The 16,269-nt window shown below is 47.7% G+C and overlaps 1 protein-coding gene across 1 annotated transcript in view; it reads left to right on the top strand.

Moving 5' to 3' along the window:
- LOC146980466 (endosome-associated-trafficking regulator 1-like) overlaps positions 1-14,557 on the top strand; it is a 537,750-nt gene extending 523,193 nt beyond the window's left edge. Inside the window, exons 5-10 of the mRNA XM_085785696.1 lie at positions 859-982; positions 4,712-4,785; positions 6,255-6,366; positions 7,406-7,468; positions 8,389-8,528; positions 13,774-14,557. Coding sequence (XP_085641822.1) covers positions 859-982; positions 4,712-4,785; positions 6,255-6,366; positions 7,406-7,468; positions 8,389-8,528; positions 13,774-13,876 — 616 coding nt within the window. The 3' untranslated portion in view covers positions 13,877-14,557. The remainder of the gene's footprint in view (positions 1-858; positions 983-4,711; positions 4,786-6,254; positions 6,367-7,405; positions 7,469-8,388; positions 8,529-13,773) is intronic.
- Positions 14,558-16,269: the final 1,712 nt, after the last annotated feature.

The following is a 16,269-nucleotide window of genomic DNA, read 5'->3' as shown; positions in this document are numbered from 1 at the left end:
GGACAGGGCAGGGAGTCGGCGGGAGGCCCACTGCTGCCACCTGGCCCTGGTTTGTCCTCATGGACGAGGTGTTAGGACAGCGGCCGTCCATTGCGCCGCCTGTCCTAATCGCCTCCATCCCTGAGGACACAGGAGGAGGAGGAGTCTCCGAAGCCGTTGCCTCTGGAGACCGCGTAGGCTGGGTCCTCTGAAGGCTGCAGCCCCTGAGTTGGGACACAGCTAACACACCGTCACCACAGCAACAACAGCAGCAGCAACTGTCTGTCAAAGTTCCCCCAGAAACACTCAACTCTTTAGTTCATTCTGCTTTTCTGACGTGTGTGACGTCGCCGACCGCTTTAATGCTGCGTTCAAGACAACTCGGAACTGGAAATCTTTCCCGACCTCCTACATGAAAACCATAGCGATGCCGCGTTCCCAGGCAGCTCTACTGAGTGGAATACGTCAACGCGGCCGCCATCTTGGTCAGGGGGAAGCCGTGTCTACTTCCTGCATCAGAGGTCTATCAACCATTAACATCACTACAACTCACTGAATATTCAACCCATTTTCAAGCCGTTTGGTTTATTATAAATGTCAGACACATATTTATGATACAACAACAACATTTTTTTTTTAAATTAAACATAGACTTAGATACTCAGACACACACCCACATGCATAAATACACTGAAACGTGTTGTACAGGGTCTGACTGGTCTGACTGCTGGTCAGACGTTTATATGTCTATGGTCAGAAACCCCTGACCAAGATGGCCGCCGTGTTGACGTACGCTGAGAAGCAGAAGGCGGTGTGTATCTAGTCAGTATATATATCTATCTATGGGTTGTTCCTAATAAACTGAACTCTTCCCAACAGGTTCTTCTCCAAACCTGAAGGAGCAGCAGGAGGAGAGAACTATGAAGGAGACGATGAGACGTCCATGGCCGAACCCACCACCTCCTGCAGGAGGAGGAGTGGGAGGAGCAGCCAGGTGCAACAGGTAACACACACAGGCCCAATTCCAATCCGACCCCTCACGGACTCACTGACTAAAGCCTGCCACACACATAAAGATTTTATAAATCTCAACCGATTTATTATCTGTGAGAGACCCCACACATGAAGATAAAAAATCTGATTGAACAGTTTTGATCGTATTGTGTGTGGTGTGCTGCGATATTCCAAACACAGCTCACCACACACATTAAGATTTTTCAGAATCTTGACCCTCTGGTCAGAAAACAATCCGGCATCAGCAGCGATACCAGGGGTGTCGTTGTAGCTACTCTTTCGGGTCTATTTCCGTAATGGACAATGAGAGCGACGTCATTTTTTTTAAATGAAAGCGGGACACTTCAGCCTTTACAACGATCCCACCTGTGTGTGTCTGTGGCTCCGGACACCGAGCAGTCAAGCGGCTGTCCAATAGGGAGCCGTGCGCTGTCACATGACGGGCTGTGAGCGGCGGTCACATGATCGTTTAAACATGGCTGCTGTATTGCCGGCTGTTGCCGGCTACGAGCGCTACCGTCTTTGCTATCGGCTTCAGGAAACCTCCTGTGTGTGTGTGAATGTCTGTGTGAACCTCATGTAACACCAGGGCTCAGGGCTGCACTGTGGCTCTGTGAGGTTGCCGGTGTTGTGTGGAGAAGTGGCTTGTTGCCGCGAGCAGCATGCAGAGCTCGGTGAGCAGGCGCTTCTCCGCACAACACCGGCTCTCCACACACAAGATGACTTCTGATTGAAACGGCCACCGAAGTCGGCCCCGATAATCGTAAATATTGAACATGTTTAATACTTACGATTATCGGTGCCGGACGTTTTCCGAGCCGATTGTCGGGGGAATTTTGACTCTAAACACACCACACACTACAAGAGAATCTTATCAGATAATCTGAAGACCTTAAGATAATCGGGCGGTGTCTGTCCGTGGTCGGAAGGGGGAAAATCGGGGCAAAATCAGCCCGATTATCTTTATGTGTGTGGCAGGCTTTAGAGGCGCGTTCACAGGAAGTCTGTGAGTGTGTGAGGGCTGTTCCATTGTCAGATCACCAAGTCAGTGAGTCAGTGAATGAGCCCTTACTGCCCCCCCCCCCTTACCGTCAGTCAGCACCGATGCTTTGAAGTCAAACACATGAGATGCCGTCGGAACGCAAGTGTTAAAAAAAAAAAAGTAAATTACCACACGTAGTCAGAGAGAGCTCCGCTGTCTCTTTATTGTTAATGGACGGGAGCAACAACAAAAAAAAAGAAAGAAAGAAAAAAAGAAAAGAAGAAGTTTACTGTCAGTATTAACGTGCAGTTTGTGATTATTGATGATGATTTGATCAGATCTGATCCAGGAACATTTTGTTTTGAGTCCATCCACCTCACACACCTTGTGCGCGTTGAAAGTACGGTAAATTATCGGTCCAAGACCGGAGTCAACAACATGTTGTTGTCAAGGTAACGTGTGGTGAGAGTGTGTAAGTGCTGTTCATTCATGTTTACAGCATCTGGACCCTCACACACTCTCACACTCTGTCACTTACAGCTGATCTCAGGTCAGTCAGTGAGGGGTCAGGGCTTTAAGGAGGCTTCAGGGGGCGGGTTGGAACTGGGGGACACACACACAGGGGGGAGAGGAGGAGAGAGGAGGAGAGAGAGGAGGAGGAGGAGTAGAAGTAGAGGGGAGGAGGAGGAGGAGGAGGAGGAGTAGAAGTAGAGGGGAGGAGGAGGAGGAGGAGGAGGAGTAGAAGTAGAGGGGAGGAGGAGGAGGAGGAGGAGGAGTAGAGGGGAGGAGGAGGAGGAGGAGGAGTAGAAGTAGAGGGGAGGAGGAGGGAGAGGAGTAGAGGGGAGGAGGAGGAGGGAGAGGAGGAGGAGTAGAGGGGAAGAGGAGGAGGAGGAGGAGTAGAGGGGAAGAGGAGGAGGAGTAGGAGGAGGGAGAGGAGGAGGAGTAGGAGGAGGGAGAGGAGGAGGAGTAGAGGGGAAGAGGAGGAGGAGGAGGAGTAGAGGGGAAGAGGAGGAGGAGGGAGAGGAGGAGGAGTAGGAGGAGGGAGAGGAGGAGGAGTAGAGGGGAAGAGGAGGAGGAGGAGGAGTAGAGGGGAAGAGGAGGAGGAGGGAGAGGAGGAGGAGTAGGAGAGGGGAAGAGGAGGAGGAGGAGGAGTAGAGGGGAAGAGGAGGAGGAGGGAGAGGAGGAGGAGTAGAGGGGAAGAGGAGGAGGAGGAGGAGTAGAGGGGAAGAGGAGGAGGAGGGAGAGGAGGAGGAGTAGGAGAGGGGAAGAGGAGGAGGAGAGAGAGGAGGAGGAGGAGTAGAAGTAGAGGGGAGGAGGAGGGAGAGGAGTAGAGGGGAAGAGGAGGAGGAGGAGGAGTAGAGGGGAAGAGGAGGAGGAGGAGGAGGGGAGGAGGAGGAGGAGGAGGAGTAGAGGGGAAGAGGAGGAGGAGGAGGAGTAGAGGGGAAGAGGAGGAGGAGGGAGAGGAGGAGGAGTAGGAGAGGGGAAGAGGAGGAGGAGAGAGAGGAGGAGGAGGAGTAGAAGTAGAGGGGAGGAGGAGGGAGAGGAGTAGAGGGGAAGAGGAGGAGGAGTAGAGGGGAAGAGGAGGAGGAGGGAGAGGAGGAGGAGTAGGAGAGGGGAAGAGGAGGAGGAGTAGAGAGGAGAGGAGGAGGAGGGAGAGGAGGAGGAGTAGAGAGGAGGAGTAGAGGGGAAGAGGAGGAGGAGTAGAGAGGAGAGGAGGAGGAGGGAGAGGAGGAGGAGTAGAGGGGAAGAGGAGGAGTAGAGGGGAAGAGGAGGAGGAGGGGAAGAGGAGGAGGAGTAGAGAGGAGGAGGAGTAGAGGGGAAGAGGAGGAGGAGTAGAGAGGAGGAGGAGTAGAGGGGAAGAGGAGGAGGAGTAGAGAGGAGGAGTAGAGGGGAAGAGGAGGAGGAGGGAGAGGAGTAGAGGGGAAGAGGAGGAGGAGGGAGAGGAGTAGAGGAGGAGGAGGAGTAGAGGGGAAGAGGAGGAGGAGGGAGAGGAGTAGAGGGGAAGAGGAGGAGGAGGGAGAGGAGTAGAGGGGAAGAGGAGGAGGAGGGAGAGGAGGAGGAGTAGAGGGGAAGAGGAGGAGGAGGGAGAGGAGGAGGAGGAGGGAGAGGAGGAGGAGGAGTAGAGGGGAAGAGGAGGAGGAGGAGGAGTAGAGAGGAGAAGAGGAGGAGGAGGAGGAGAGGGGAAGAGGAGGAGGAGGAGGGAGAGGAGGAGGAGTAGAGGGGAAGAGGAGGAGAGAGAGGAGTAGAGGGGAAGAGGAGGAGGAGGAGGAGAGGGGAAGAGGAGGAGGAGGAGGGAGAGGAGGAGGAGTAGAGGGGAAGAGGAGGAGAGAGAGGAGTAGAGGGGAAGAGGAGGAGGAGTAGGGAGAGGAGGAGGAGTAGAGGGGAAGAGGAGGAGGAGGAGGGAGAGGAGGAGGAGTAGAGGGGAAGAGGAGGAGGGAGAGGAGGAGGAGGAGGAGTAGAGGGGAAGAGGAGGAGGAGTAGAGAGGAGGAGGAGTAGAGGGGGAGAGGAGGAGGAGGAGGGAGAGGAGGAGGAGGAGTAGAGGGGAAGAGGAGGGGGAGGGAGAGGAGGAGGAGGAGTAGAGAGGAGGAGGAGTAGAGGGGAAGAGGAGTAGAGGGGAAGAGGAGGGGGAGGGAGAGGAGGAGGAGGAGTAGAGAGGAGGAGGAGTAGAGGGGAAGAGGAGGAGGAGAAAGGAGAAAGGAGGAGTAGTGACCTGTGACCTTTGACCTGTGCTCCAGCTGCAGGAGGAGAACGTGTTCCTGAGGAGAACCGTCAGGGAGCTGCAGAGGAGGTCGGAGGCTAACGAACGCAGGTGAGCACCGACCAATCACAGGACAGCAGCGACCAATCACAGCTCAGCACCGACCAATCACAGGACAGCAGCGACCGACCAATCACAGCGGTGTTTCAGGCTCACCAGGGCCCAGTTTGATTCCCTGCTGGGGACTGTTCACCGACCGGTGCCAGGATCTCTCAGCAGGACACAAACTACAGCTGACAGGTCCCCAAACAGCTTCACTTTGGCTAATATTTTGCCAAAGTTGAATTTGTTGAACTTGGGTGAATTCGCATCGCGACATTGGCGTAGTCACGTCGCTTCAAACCCGCAATTGACCCTTTGTCAAGGCCCCGCCCCCCACGGTTACTGTTGCTAGGTTGGACAAACAATGGTCACGGAAGGGTTAACTCCCATTGGAAACCATTGAAAATTAGGCAGATTTAAATTGCTTGTAAAGAAAATTTTAATTAACTCATACATCAGAAAAATAGTGTCTATGATAGAGGACAGACGTGGCTCAATAGCGATTGAACGGGCATTACCTGACTTTTCCGAAAAATGGGGAAAAATCATTGTTTTGGTCACTCACTAGCTAGTAGCTAACGACGCTAGCTAGCGTTAGCTACAAGCTAACGCCTAATCTCCGCCGATCTCCCGTTTCTCCTCGTAAAACTTCACAAAGTCCAAAAGACATTAGCAGCGGTAATGTTACGTTTGCTAGATAACTTTGAAGGTATTAGATCTTCTCTGTCTATGAACACGACCAGAGAGTGGACTGGAGAATGAATGAGCTTCAATAGCACTTCAGTAATACAGCCAGGGAAAAACAGACTCACTTCTCATGAGGACTGCACAACAACAACAACAACAAACAAAACTTTGCAGTTAACCCCTGACCTATCCTAGAGCTCCCCCTAGTGGACCACCCCCAAACCCTATTATTAAGCTCAACTAACAGAAGGTTAACGTAATATGTTATACAGTACACATGGGCCAAGTAGCCTATGTTTATTGATGTCTTGTGTTTAGGGAATGGGATAAAAATGACTCCAATACGTTCCAGATATCGTGAGTTGCTATTGCAGGAACCCCAGGCACATTTTAACCATATTGAAAAATTATTAAGTAGTTTTTGCCAAAAAATTGCTGTCTACCTATCTTGTTTCATAGGGTTTCATTCCAGGGTTGTCCAACCTTAGAATGTTGTGCAACACGTGACATGGGGAGAAGCGCTCTGATTGGTGGAACAGCAGACCAATCAGAAGGCCAACAAAGGGTCAATTCGCGCCACCGGCACAAATTTGCGTCTATTCGCGTCTTTACATTGACTTTGTATGTCATCTCGTCGCACGAAAAATTAGCTTCGCGTCCGGTGTGAACGCACCGTTACTCTCTCTTTTTTCCGGCCATCGTTTTGTTTTTATTTTCTCCATGGTGACCCCTCCTCCGTCTCCATGGTGACCCCTCCTCCGTCTCCATGGTGACCCCTCCTCCGTCTCCAGGGTGATGGAGCTGTCTGAGGAGCTGCTGCAGAGGAGACGACAGGAGGAGAAGGAGGCGCAAGACCTGGAGAGTATGGTCCACTCAGTGGAGACCAACCTGACCCTGATGACGGTAACCTGTCTGTCTGTCTGTCTGTCTGTCTGTCTGTCTCTACCTGTCTGTCTGACTGTCTGTCTGTCTGTCTGACTGTCTACCTGTCTGTCTGTCTGTCTGTCTGTCTGTCTGTCTGTCTGTCTGTCTGTCTGTCTGTCTGTCTCTAACCTGTCTGTCTGTCTGTCTGTCTGACTGTCTGTCTGTCTGTCTGACTGTCTGTCTGTCTGTCTCTAACCTGTCTGTCTGTCTGTCTCTAACCTGTCTGTCTGTCTGTCTGACTGTCTGTCTGTCTGTCTGACTGTCTGTCTGTCTGTCTCTACCTGACTGTCTGACTGTCTGTCTGTCTGTCTCTACCTGTCTGTCTGTCTGTCTCCCTCTCTGTAACCTGTCTGTCTCTGACCTGTCTGTCTGTCTGTCTGTCTGTCTGTCTCTAACCTGTCTGTCTGTCTGTCTGTCTGTCTGTCTGTCTGTCTGACTACCTGTCTGTCTGTCTCTAACCTGTCTGTCTCTCCTGTCTGTCTCTAACCTGTCTGTCTCTAACCTGTCTGTCTCTCCTGTCTGTCTCTAACCTGTCTGTCTCTCCTGTCTGTCTCTAACCTGTCTGTCTCTAACCTGTCTGTCTCTAACCTGTCTGTCTCTAACCTGTCTGTCTCTAACCTGTCTGTCTCTCCTGTCTGTCTCTAACCTGTCTGTCTCTAACCTGTCTGTCTCTAACCTGTCTGTCTCTCCTGTCTGTCTCTAACCTGTCTGTCTCTCCTGTCTGTCTCTAACCTGTCTGTCTCTAACCTGTCTGTCTCTCCTGTCTGTCTCTAACCTGTCTGTCTCTCCTGTCTGTCTCTAACCTGTCTGTCTCTCCTGTCTGTCTCTAACCTGTCTGTCTCTCCTGTCTGTCTCTAACCTGTCTGTCTCTCCTGTCTGTCTCTAACCTGTCTGTCTCTAACCTGTCTGTCTCTCACCTGTCTGTCTCTAACCTGTCTGTCTCTCCTGTCTGTCTCTAACCTGTCTGTCTCTCACCTGTCTGTCTCTAACCTGTCTGTCTCTCCTGTCTGTCCAACAGAAGCGAGCAGTCAGAGCAGAGAACTCTGTTTCCAAATTGAAGGTGGAGCTGCAGCAGCTGCAGGTGAGTTCAGCGCCTTGTTGTTTACAACTACTTCCTGGTAGAAAACCAGCATGAGAACAATAGTGACGGACGAGAGTTTCACTATATTTATCTACTTTTTCACGTCACTATATCACCGTTTAGACTAATCTGATGTTTGTAAAGTTTATAAAACCAATGATTGGACAAACATTACTATTTCTGTGTGCACGTTTTTGTAATTAGTCATGGTTATCATAGATTAGCCGGGCTAACGGTTAGCTACCTGTTTAACTTTAATAACTCAGTGACTCAATAAACGCTCCATGAACAAATATTTTCTCCAGCGGATATCTGAGTTCCAACATGACTGAGCTAACTGGAGTAGTTTCATGTGGTGTCCCACAACGGGAGGGTTTTAACAGCTGACGTCCTGCTGTTAGCTTAGCTACCGCTGTTAGCTTAGCTACCGTTAGCTTAGCTACCGTTAGCTTAGCTACCGTTAGCTTAGCTACCGCCGTTAGCTTAGCTACCGTTAGCTTAGCTACCGTTAGCTTAGCTACCGCCGTTAGCTTAGCTACCGTTAGCTTAGCTACCGTTAGCTTAGCTACCGTTAGCTGTCCCTGTCAGCTGAGCCACTGATGCTTTCTAGACACCGTGATTCCCCCAAACTGAATAAATACAACACATAGCAACACAAAACACACACACAGAAATAGTAATGTTTCTTCAATCATTTCAGATTTGTCTAAACGGTGATAGGGCGTGAAAAATATGATATATAGCTAAACTCTCGTTCGTTACTATTGATCTCATTCAAATTACAGCTGGTTTTCTACCAGGAAGTAGAATGTAAACAAGGAGATTCGGTCTATACATTTACACAGTGTGTGTAACCTACATGTGTGTACATTGTGTGTGTGTGTGTGTGTGTGTGTGTGTGTGTGTGTGTGTGTGTGTAGGTGGAGCTGGACTCTGTGAGGTCACACAACGACCGTCTACAAGCAGCAGAGTCTCAGGTCGTCATGACGATGAAACAAAACGCTCAGATGGCGTCTGAGTACCTGAACAAGACGACGAGCCACGCCCACTCCTCCATCAGGTTAGTCCTAGAGCACCTGTCTGTCTCTCTCTCTGACCTGTCTCTCTCTTTAACCTGTCAATGGTCTTTATGCACAGCTCCACCACTTCCTGAACTTTAGCCAGCTCCTTTATTTCCTGTTTTACATAACTGGACCAACTGATGAATCCAGGTGAGTCTGAGTGTGTCTGTTGTTGTGAGGTCGGACTCACCTGGATTCATCAGTTGGTCCAATTATGTAAAACAGGAAATAAAGGAGCTGGCTTAATTCAGGAAGTAGTGGAGCTGTGCATAAAGCCCATTGTATTCAATATAGCTTTATATTATGGGGATGGCTGGTGTGACGTCACGAATCACTTCCGTGTCCAACTCCTGCTGCTAACGTACACAGCAATACATGTTCTTCACTGCTGCCCCCCCAAAACACGCACACACACACACACACACACACACACACACACACACACACACACACACACACACACACACACACACACACACAATCAATTCACTTTCAGTCAATGAAAACAGCTGGTTCTTGAATGTAACTCGGTCAGACGTAACCTCAAGATGTTTTGCAGTTCTGTGAGGTCATACATAGATGTAGCCTACATGCTGACATCAGACTTGTGCTCGGAGAAAATCGCTTTGTTACTTTGTTCCCACGTTACGTTCATCTTCTCCAGGGTTTATACAGGAATCTTGAAGTTAATTCTAAAACCTTTTTAAGACTTTTTCAAGACCTTCTCAATATTTTTTAACACCTCACCGCCACTTCAAGCTGTAACATTTACATCAGTGACACTTTTAACATGACAGTTTTAGTTTGTGATAAAGACTCTAGACCACTATGATGCTACAGAATTCAAAATAGGCTGAGATAATAAATAAAAGGCAAAGTTTATCAAAAAAAACAAAACAAAAACATTGCTCCACTCTCAAAACACAAAAACAACAATCACGACAGTCATGAGATGTGCCTCAACTCATTTCATTTAGTCTCCAGGAGGGTTGTAGCCGATATCCGAGTACTCGCTCGACTTGGTATCCGAGTACCATTTAACTACTCGGACACTTTATGTACCGGTTCATCTTTGTTTTTTAATCAAATGAATAAATTCACACACTTTCACAATGTTTTTTAGGACTCAAACTCTTGGACAGCTAATTCAGAAAAAATACCGTATTTTCCGCACTATAAAGCGCACTGGATTATAAGACGCACCTTCAATGAATGGCCTATTTTAGAACTGTTTTCATATATAGGGCGCACCGGATTATAAGGCGCATACCGTAGATGACCATTTAGTAGCCCGGGCGTTTAATATGCTAAATCGACTTGGACCCCAGGCGTTTATAAGAACCAGGCGCGTATTTGCAACAGGCTACAATTTATTTTTGCAATGAGCAGCACCAGACCATCATGCAGAGAACGAAGAGCTCACCATAGCAACACTGGAACAAAACTACTTTTTCCCCTGACGCATCTTTATTGACATCAGACAATAAATACAAAGACTGTGTTATGGCGACACAGGGAGCTGATCAGAGCAGTGTTATGAATGATAACGGAAGGGGGGTCGATCGCGGTAATTTCAACACTGTACATTAGCGCATTTATCTATATCCCTATATCCCTCAGTCTAGCGCGCCTGTGTCTGTGTGTGTGTGTGTGTATGTGTGTGTGTGCGCGCCTGCATGCGAGAGAGAGAGAGAGAGCGAGAGGAGGGGCTGACTGACAGAAGAGGTGAGAGCCGGTGCTGTTAAAAAAAAACTTTTGTTTTCTGTGCAAGGCTATGGTAAACACTTAATCGCCCGGGCGTTTAATTGAACCGGCGTTTATTGTGCCAAATGAGCTCGGACCCCGGCGGCTATTAGAGCACAGGCGTGTATTTGCACGCGGGCGATTATTTGGTCATCTACGGTAGAATAGAAGATACTGCAGTCAAACTGGGGTTACGTTATGCATCCCCTAGATGGAGCTGAGTATGAATCAACCAATTAAAGCAGATATCAGTGGAATGTTTTTGTTAATATAAGTCCTAAATAGTCCTATTTTCCGTCAGCAATCACTTACATGAAGTATTTCAGCCTAAACACGAGTCTCTCCGTCACTCTGCTCTGCTGTAACCCGAGGAGAAAATTTTTCTTGTGGGATACAAGTGTTATCCAATGAGGGGAGAGAACGGCATGAAGGGCTGTGTGTGCAGCCAAGGGATGCGCGTGAATGTGGTGACGTAGCACGAGGACCAATTGATGCCTGACAAGGGCGGGGGCTGCTAACTCATGGTGCGTTCAAGGAAACTCGTACTTTGTGTTTTTCCTTCCTGTGAAGTCGTACCAGTTCGATCTGGTACGAGTTCACGGGTCGGAAGTTACGAGTGGCCGTTATAGGGAACTTTCACAGACAACAGGACGGTAAAAACACGAGCTACGGGTTACCTGGAACGCTACCAAGTCGTAGTTGTGACTTGAAGCTGTAACTTACGGTTTCAAAAGCCTGCCTTGAACACAGCATTAGCCGAAACGGCCGTGCCGCTGTTATCTGCTTTAACCAAATGATCCATATATAAGGCGCACTGTCGTTTTTTGAGAAAATTAAAGGCTTTTAAGTGCGCCTTATAGTGCGGAAAATACGGTACCTTCAAAATTTAAAGGGATAGTTCACCCTAGAATGATATTTCGCTCATTATCTACTCCCCCTCATGTTGACTAAGGGCTGGAAGAAGTTTCAGAGTCCACCGTCCCTTCTCTGAGTTACAGGGGGTCTTGGCGTAGCAGTGCATGTCCATATAACGGTTGTAAAGGGACACCAGAGCTCTTCGTAAAAAAACACACACAAAAAAACATCCAAATACCTCCATGATGCTCGTATGTAATGTCCGTCTTGTGCTGAAGCCCCAAATTGCGTAATTGTCCCGAAAAAAATTAAATAAGTCTATATTTTAAGCTTGTTTGTAGCGGAAGCTTCTCGAAGCTCCTCTTCCTGGTCCGTCCAAATCTCGCGTGATTCGCAGTAACCGCACTGACGCCGGATGGATGTTTTTTTGTGTGTGTTTTTTTACGAAGAGCTCTGGTGTCCCTTTGCAACCGTTATATGGACATGCACTGCTACGCCAAGACCCCCTGTAACTCAGAGAAGGGACGGTGGACTCTGAAACTTCTTCCAGCCCTTAGTCAACATGAGGGTGAGTAGATAATGAGCGAAATATCATTCTAGGGTGAACTATCCCTTTAAGACTTTATAAAGTCGTGAAAAGACTTTTTAATACTTTTTAAGGGTCTTAATTTTCCCAAAATTGATTTATCACCTTTTAATACTTTTCAAGACTCCGCGGATACCCTGTTCTCTCTCTCTCTCTTTTTTTTTTTTTACAGTAAAAAAAAATTAAATGTGCATTAAATTCATATACATGAATATATATGTTTATTTATTCCTAAATGAAAGCTCCCGCGGTGTTTTTGACCCGGCTCTGCCTGTTGTTTCTATTCTGAATATCCTGCGACTGGACATGGAAGTGATGTTTTAGAATGTGATGACGTAGCCGCTAGTCATTCACATTGGCATGAACAGAGATGTGTTTCTGCCACAGCAGTTTACACAACACTTACATACACACCTGCACCACAACACAACACTTACATACACACCTGCACCACAACACAACACTTACATACAGTTTAATGCAACACAACACAACACTTACATACACACCTGCACCACAACACAACACTTACATACACACCTGCACCACAACACAACACTTACATACAGTTTAATGCAACACAACACAACACTTACATACACACCTGCACCACAACACAACACTTACATACACACCTGCACCACAACACAACACTTACATACAGTTTAATGCACCACAACACAACACTTACATACACACCTGCACCACAACACAACACTTACATACACACCTGCACCACAACACAACACTTACATACACACCTGCACCACAACACAACACTTACATACACACCTGCACCACAACACAACACTTACATACACACCTGCACCACAACACAACACTTACATACACACCTGCACCACAACACAACACTTACATACAGCATAATGCACCACAACACAACACTTACATACACACCTGCACCACAACACAACACTTACATACACACCTGCACCACAACACAACACTTACATACACACCTGCACCACAACACAATACTTACATACACACCTGCACCACAACACAATACTTACATACACACCTGCACCACAACACAACACTTACATACAGTTTAATGCACCACAACACAATACTTACATACAGTTTAATGCACCACAACACAATACTTACATACAGTTTAATGCACCACAACACAATACTTACATACAGTTTAATGCACCACAACACAATACTTACATACACACCTGCACCACAACACAATACTTACATACACACCTGCACCACAACACAACACTTACATACACACCTGCACCACAACACAATACTTACATACACACCTGCACCACAACACAACACTTACATACACACCTGCACCACAACACAACACTTACATACACACCTGCACCACAACACAATACTTACATACACACCTGCACCACAACACAACACTTACATACACACCTGCACCACAACACAATACTTACATACACACCTGCACCACAACACAATACTTACATACACACCTGCACCACAACACAACACTTACATACACACCTGCACCACAACACAATACTTACATACACACCTGCACCACAACACAACACTTACATACACACCTGCACCACAACACAATACTTACATACACACCTGCACCACAACACAACACTTACATACACACCTGCACCACAACACAACACTTACATACACACCTGCACCACAACACAACACTTACATACACACCTGCACCACAACACAACACTTACATACACACCTGCACCACAACACAATACTTACATACACACCTGCACCACAACACAACACTTACATACAGTTTAATGCACCACAACACAATACTTACATACACACCTGCACCACAACACAACACTTACATACACACCTGCACCACAACACAACACTTACATACACACCTGCACCACAACACAACACTTACATACACACCTGCACCACAATACTGCAATTCACATTCAGAACAGCACAAAATACATCTGTGATGTCATACTGTCTGTCTGTCTGTCTCTCTCTGTAACCTGTCTCTCTCTCTGACCTGTCTGTCTCTCTACCTGTCTGTCTCTCTGCAGGCAGCTGCTGGGGGGGGTGGAGACTCTGCGTCTGGTCTCTCAGCTGCTTCAGTCCATTGAGAAGATTTCTGTTGTGGACTCGTCCAGTCCACCAGACCCCTAGACCTCTGACCCCTGACCCCCGGTCTCTCACCAGAACATCAACAACAACCACAGACTTTATTTTAACCCCTTGGAGTCGTAGGAAGCTGCTGGTCTGGACCGAACCTGGTCTGGTCTAGAGACACAGGCCTTTCCTTCAAAATAAAAGCATCAAGCTAATAAAATGCAGTAAAACTCTTTAATTTAAGCAATATAATTTACAAGAAAGTCCCAGAGCCGTTAAATTAACATTTTGCAATTTATTGTATTAAAAGTTAATGTTTCTTTTATAAGTTTTATGTTGGTGAAGACTTTTATTTTGGTGAATTTGGTGATTTTGGTCTCCGCTGCAGACGGGAACCAGAAGGCAGACGACATTCGAGGTAACGGACAGGAAGAGTCTGGTGACGCCAGGCTAGCACGAGCCAATCAGAGTCGTAGGAAGCTGTTGGTCTGGACCGACCAATCAGCTTCTCCTGGTCCGTCAGACTCGGCCCGTTGCCGTGGTTTCAAGGTGCTGGGAACGACACGCTCGGTTTTATTTTATATTAACCAGGTGTTTTATTTGGCTGCTCCGTGCTCTGTGCCATAATAACCATGGAGGCGTGGTTGTCATAGAAACAGCCCAGGAAGGACATGCTGTGTGGTCATTGGTCAGTAGGTGCTGAACCTCTGATGACATCACAGCAGCCGTGAGCTCTGATTGGTGGATTTGAACAGTTTTTATAATAAACAACTTTGGTCAAAATCACTTCCTGTTGTTGGTTCTGCTCTCTGATTGGACGTCACCATGGTAACCACCCCAGACTGTGATGTCATCGTCTCCCCCGGTCACACGACCAATCAACCGACAGGACGCTGCTCTTCTTCTGGGGTTTATTAACAAGCATCAGCACAAACACAACAAACGCACAATCAGAGTGTGTGTATGTGTGTCACTGTGTGTGTGTGTGTCAGAGTGTGTGTGTGTGTGTGTGTTACTGTGTGTGTGTGTGTGTCACTGTGTGTGTGTCAGAGTGTGTGTGTGTGTGTGTGTTACTGTGTGTGTGTCAGAGTGTGTGTGTGTGTGTGTGTCACTGTGTGTGTGTGTGTCAGAGTGTGTGTGTGTGTGTGTGTTACTGTGTGTGTGTGTGTGTCACTGTGTGTGTCTGTTGTTTCCAGTGTGTGCTCCAGTTGTGCATTTCCTTCAGTCGTCTTCGTTTGTCGTCGTCTGAACGTTGCAACTCGGACTGGAACAGCTGCTGGAAGTGCTACACACACACAGACACACACACACACACAGACACACACACACACACAGACACACACACACACACACACACACACACACAACACAACACATTAATTAGAGAGGTTAAGCAGTTATTTTCTGTGTGTCTGCGGGTCACGGGATTCCCGCGGGATGGGAGTCAAAATTTTATTGATCCCGTGATTGGGACGGGACGGGAATAAAAATGAACGGGAGCGGGCAGGAGCAGGAACGCCATTAATAGATGATGATTTTCAGCCGTGTTAAACAACCAAAAGGACAGATGCGTCCGTGTTTGTAGTCATCTTTCAGTGGCACTTTTCTCTTCTCTCTTCTACTCTTTCACTTAGCAGCCTTGGTGATTTTGGGCGCCGCCTTGATTAAAAGGCAGATGTAGCGTCAGATGTAGTGCGAGCATTACTTTCAATATAGACGCGCGTCATGTGCGCTCACAACGGCGGCGCGCATTCGGTGCGATGGGCTTGTTTTTTCGTGCACATCCGACCTGCTTCTCCTCCGGTGTCCGGTCTCAGGTTGTGTCTCTCTAGTTCAGTGTTTTTCAACCTTGGGGTCCGGACCCCATGTGGGGTCGCCTGGAATACAAATGGGGTCGCCTGAAATGTCTAGTAATTGATTAAAAAAAATTACTGATAAAAATATTCTTTTAACTAATTATTATTCTTTTTAAATTTATGATTAAAAACACCACACACAATCTTAAACAACTGTATTCTATACTTTCACTTTCTCGACAATAAATCGAGTTCAAATAAAATGCAGCATATAAAAATATCAGATTTGACGCATGATTGACGGCCGCGATTACATAACTGCATGTGATCGGGGGTCGCCAGAAGTTTGTTATGTCAAAATGGGGTCACAAGCCAAAAAAGGTTGGGAACCACTGCTCTAGTTACTCTCAGAACCGACCCAGTGTCTAAGCACGGCGACCTAGCTTTGATAAATACAGCGCCGTGTCCTCCCGTGTTTCAGCCGGGTCGATACCGCGGAGCTATTTAAAAAACAGCGGAGTTTTCCTCTCCTAAAGCTGACATGTGGTCGGCTCACAGTCTCACAGTCTCACCCTTAATTAATATTTCTTCAACCTTAAATGTCTGTCCACCGACTGTCCTGACTGTCCCTGAACATCACACAGGGACATGGAG

Source organism: Trachurus japonicus, chromosome 9, assembly GCF_045865225.1.
Source record: "Trachurus japonicus isolate A0001 chromosome 9, Traja_1.0".
Classification (NCBI taxonomy): domain Eukaryota; kingdom Metazoa; phylum Chordata; class Actinopteri; order Carangiformes; family Carangidae; genus Trachurus; species Trachurus japonicus.
The sequence above is the reverse complement of the archived record's forward strand: the minus strand, read 5'-3'. Positions and strand labels throughout refer to the sequence as shown.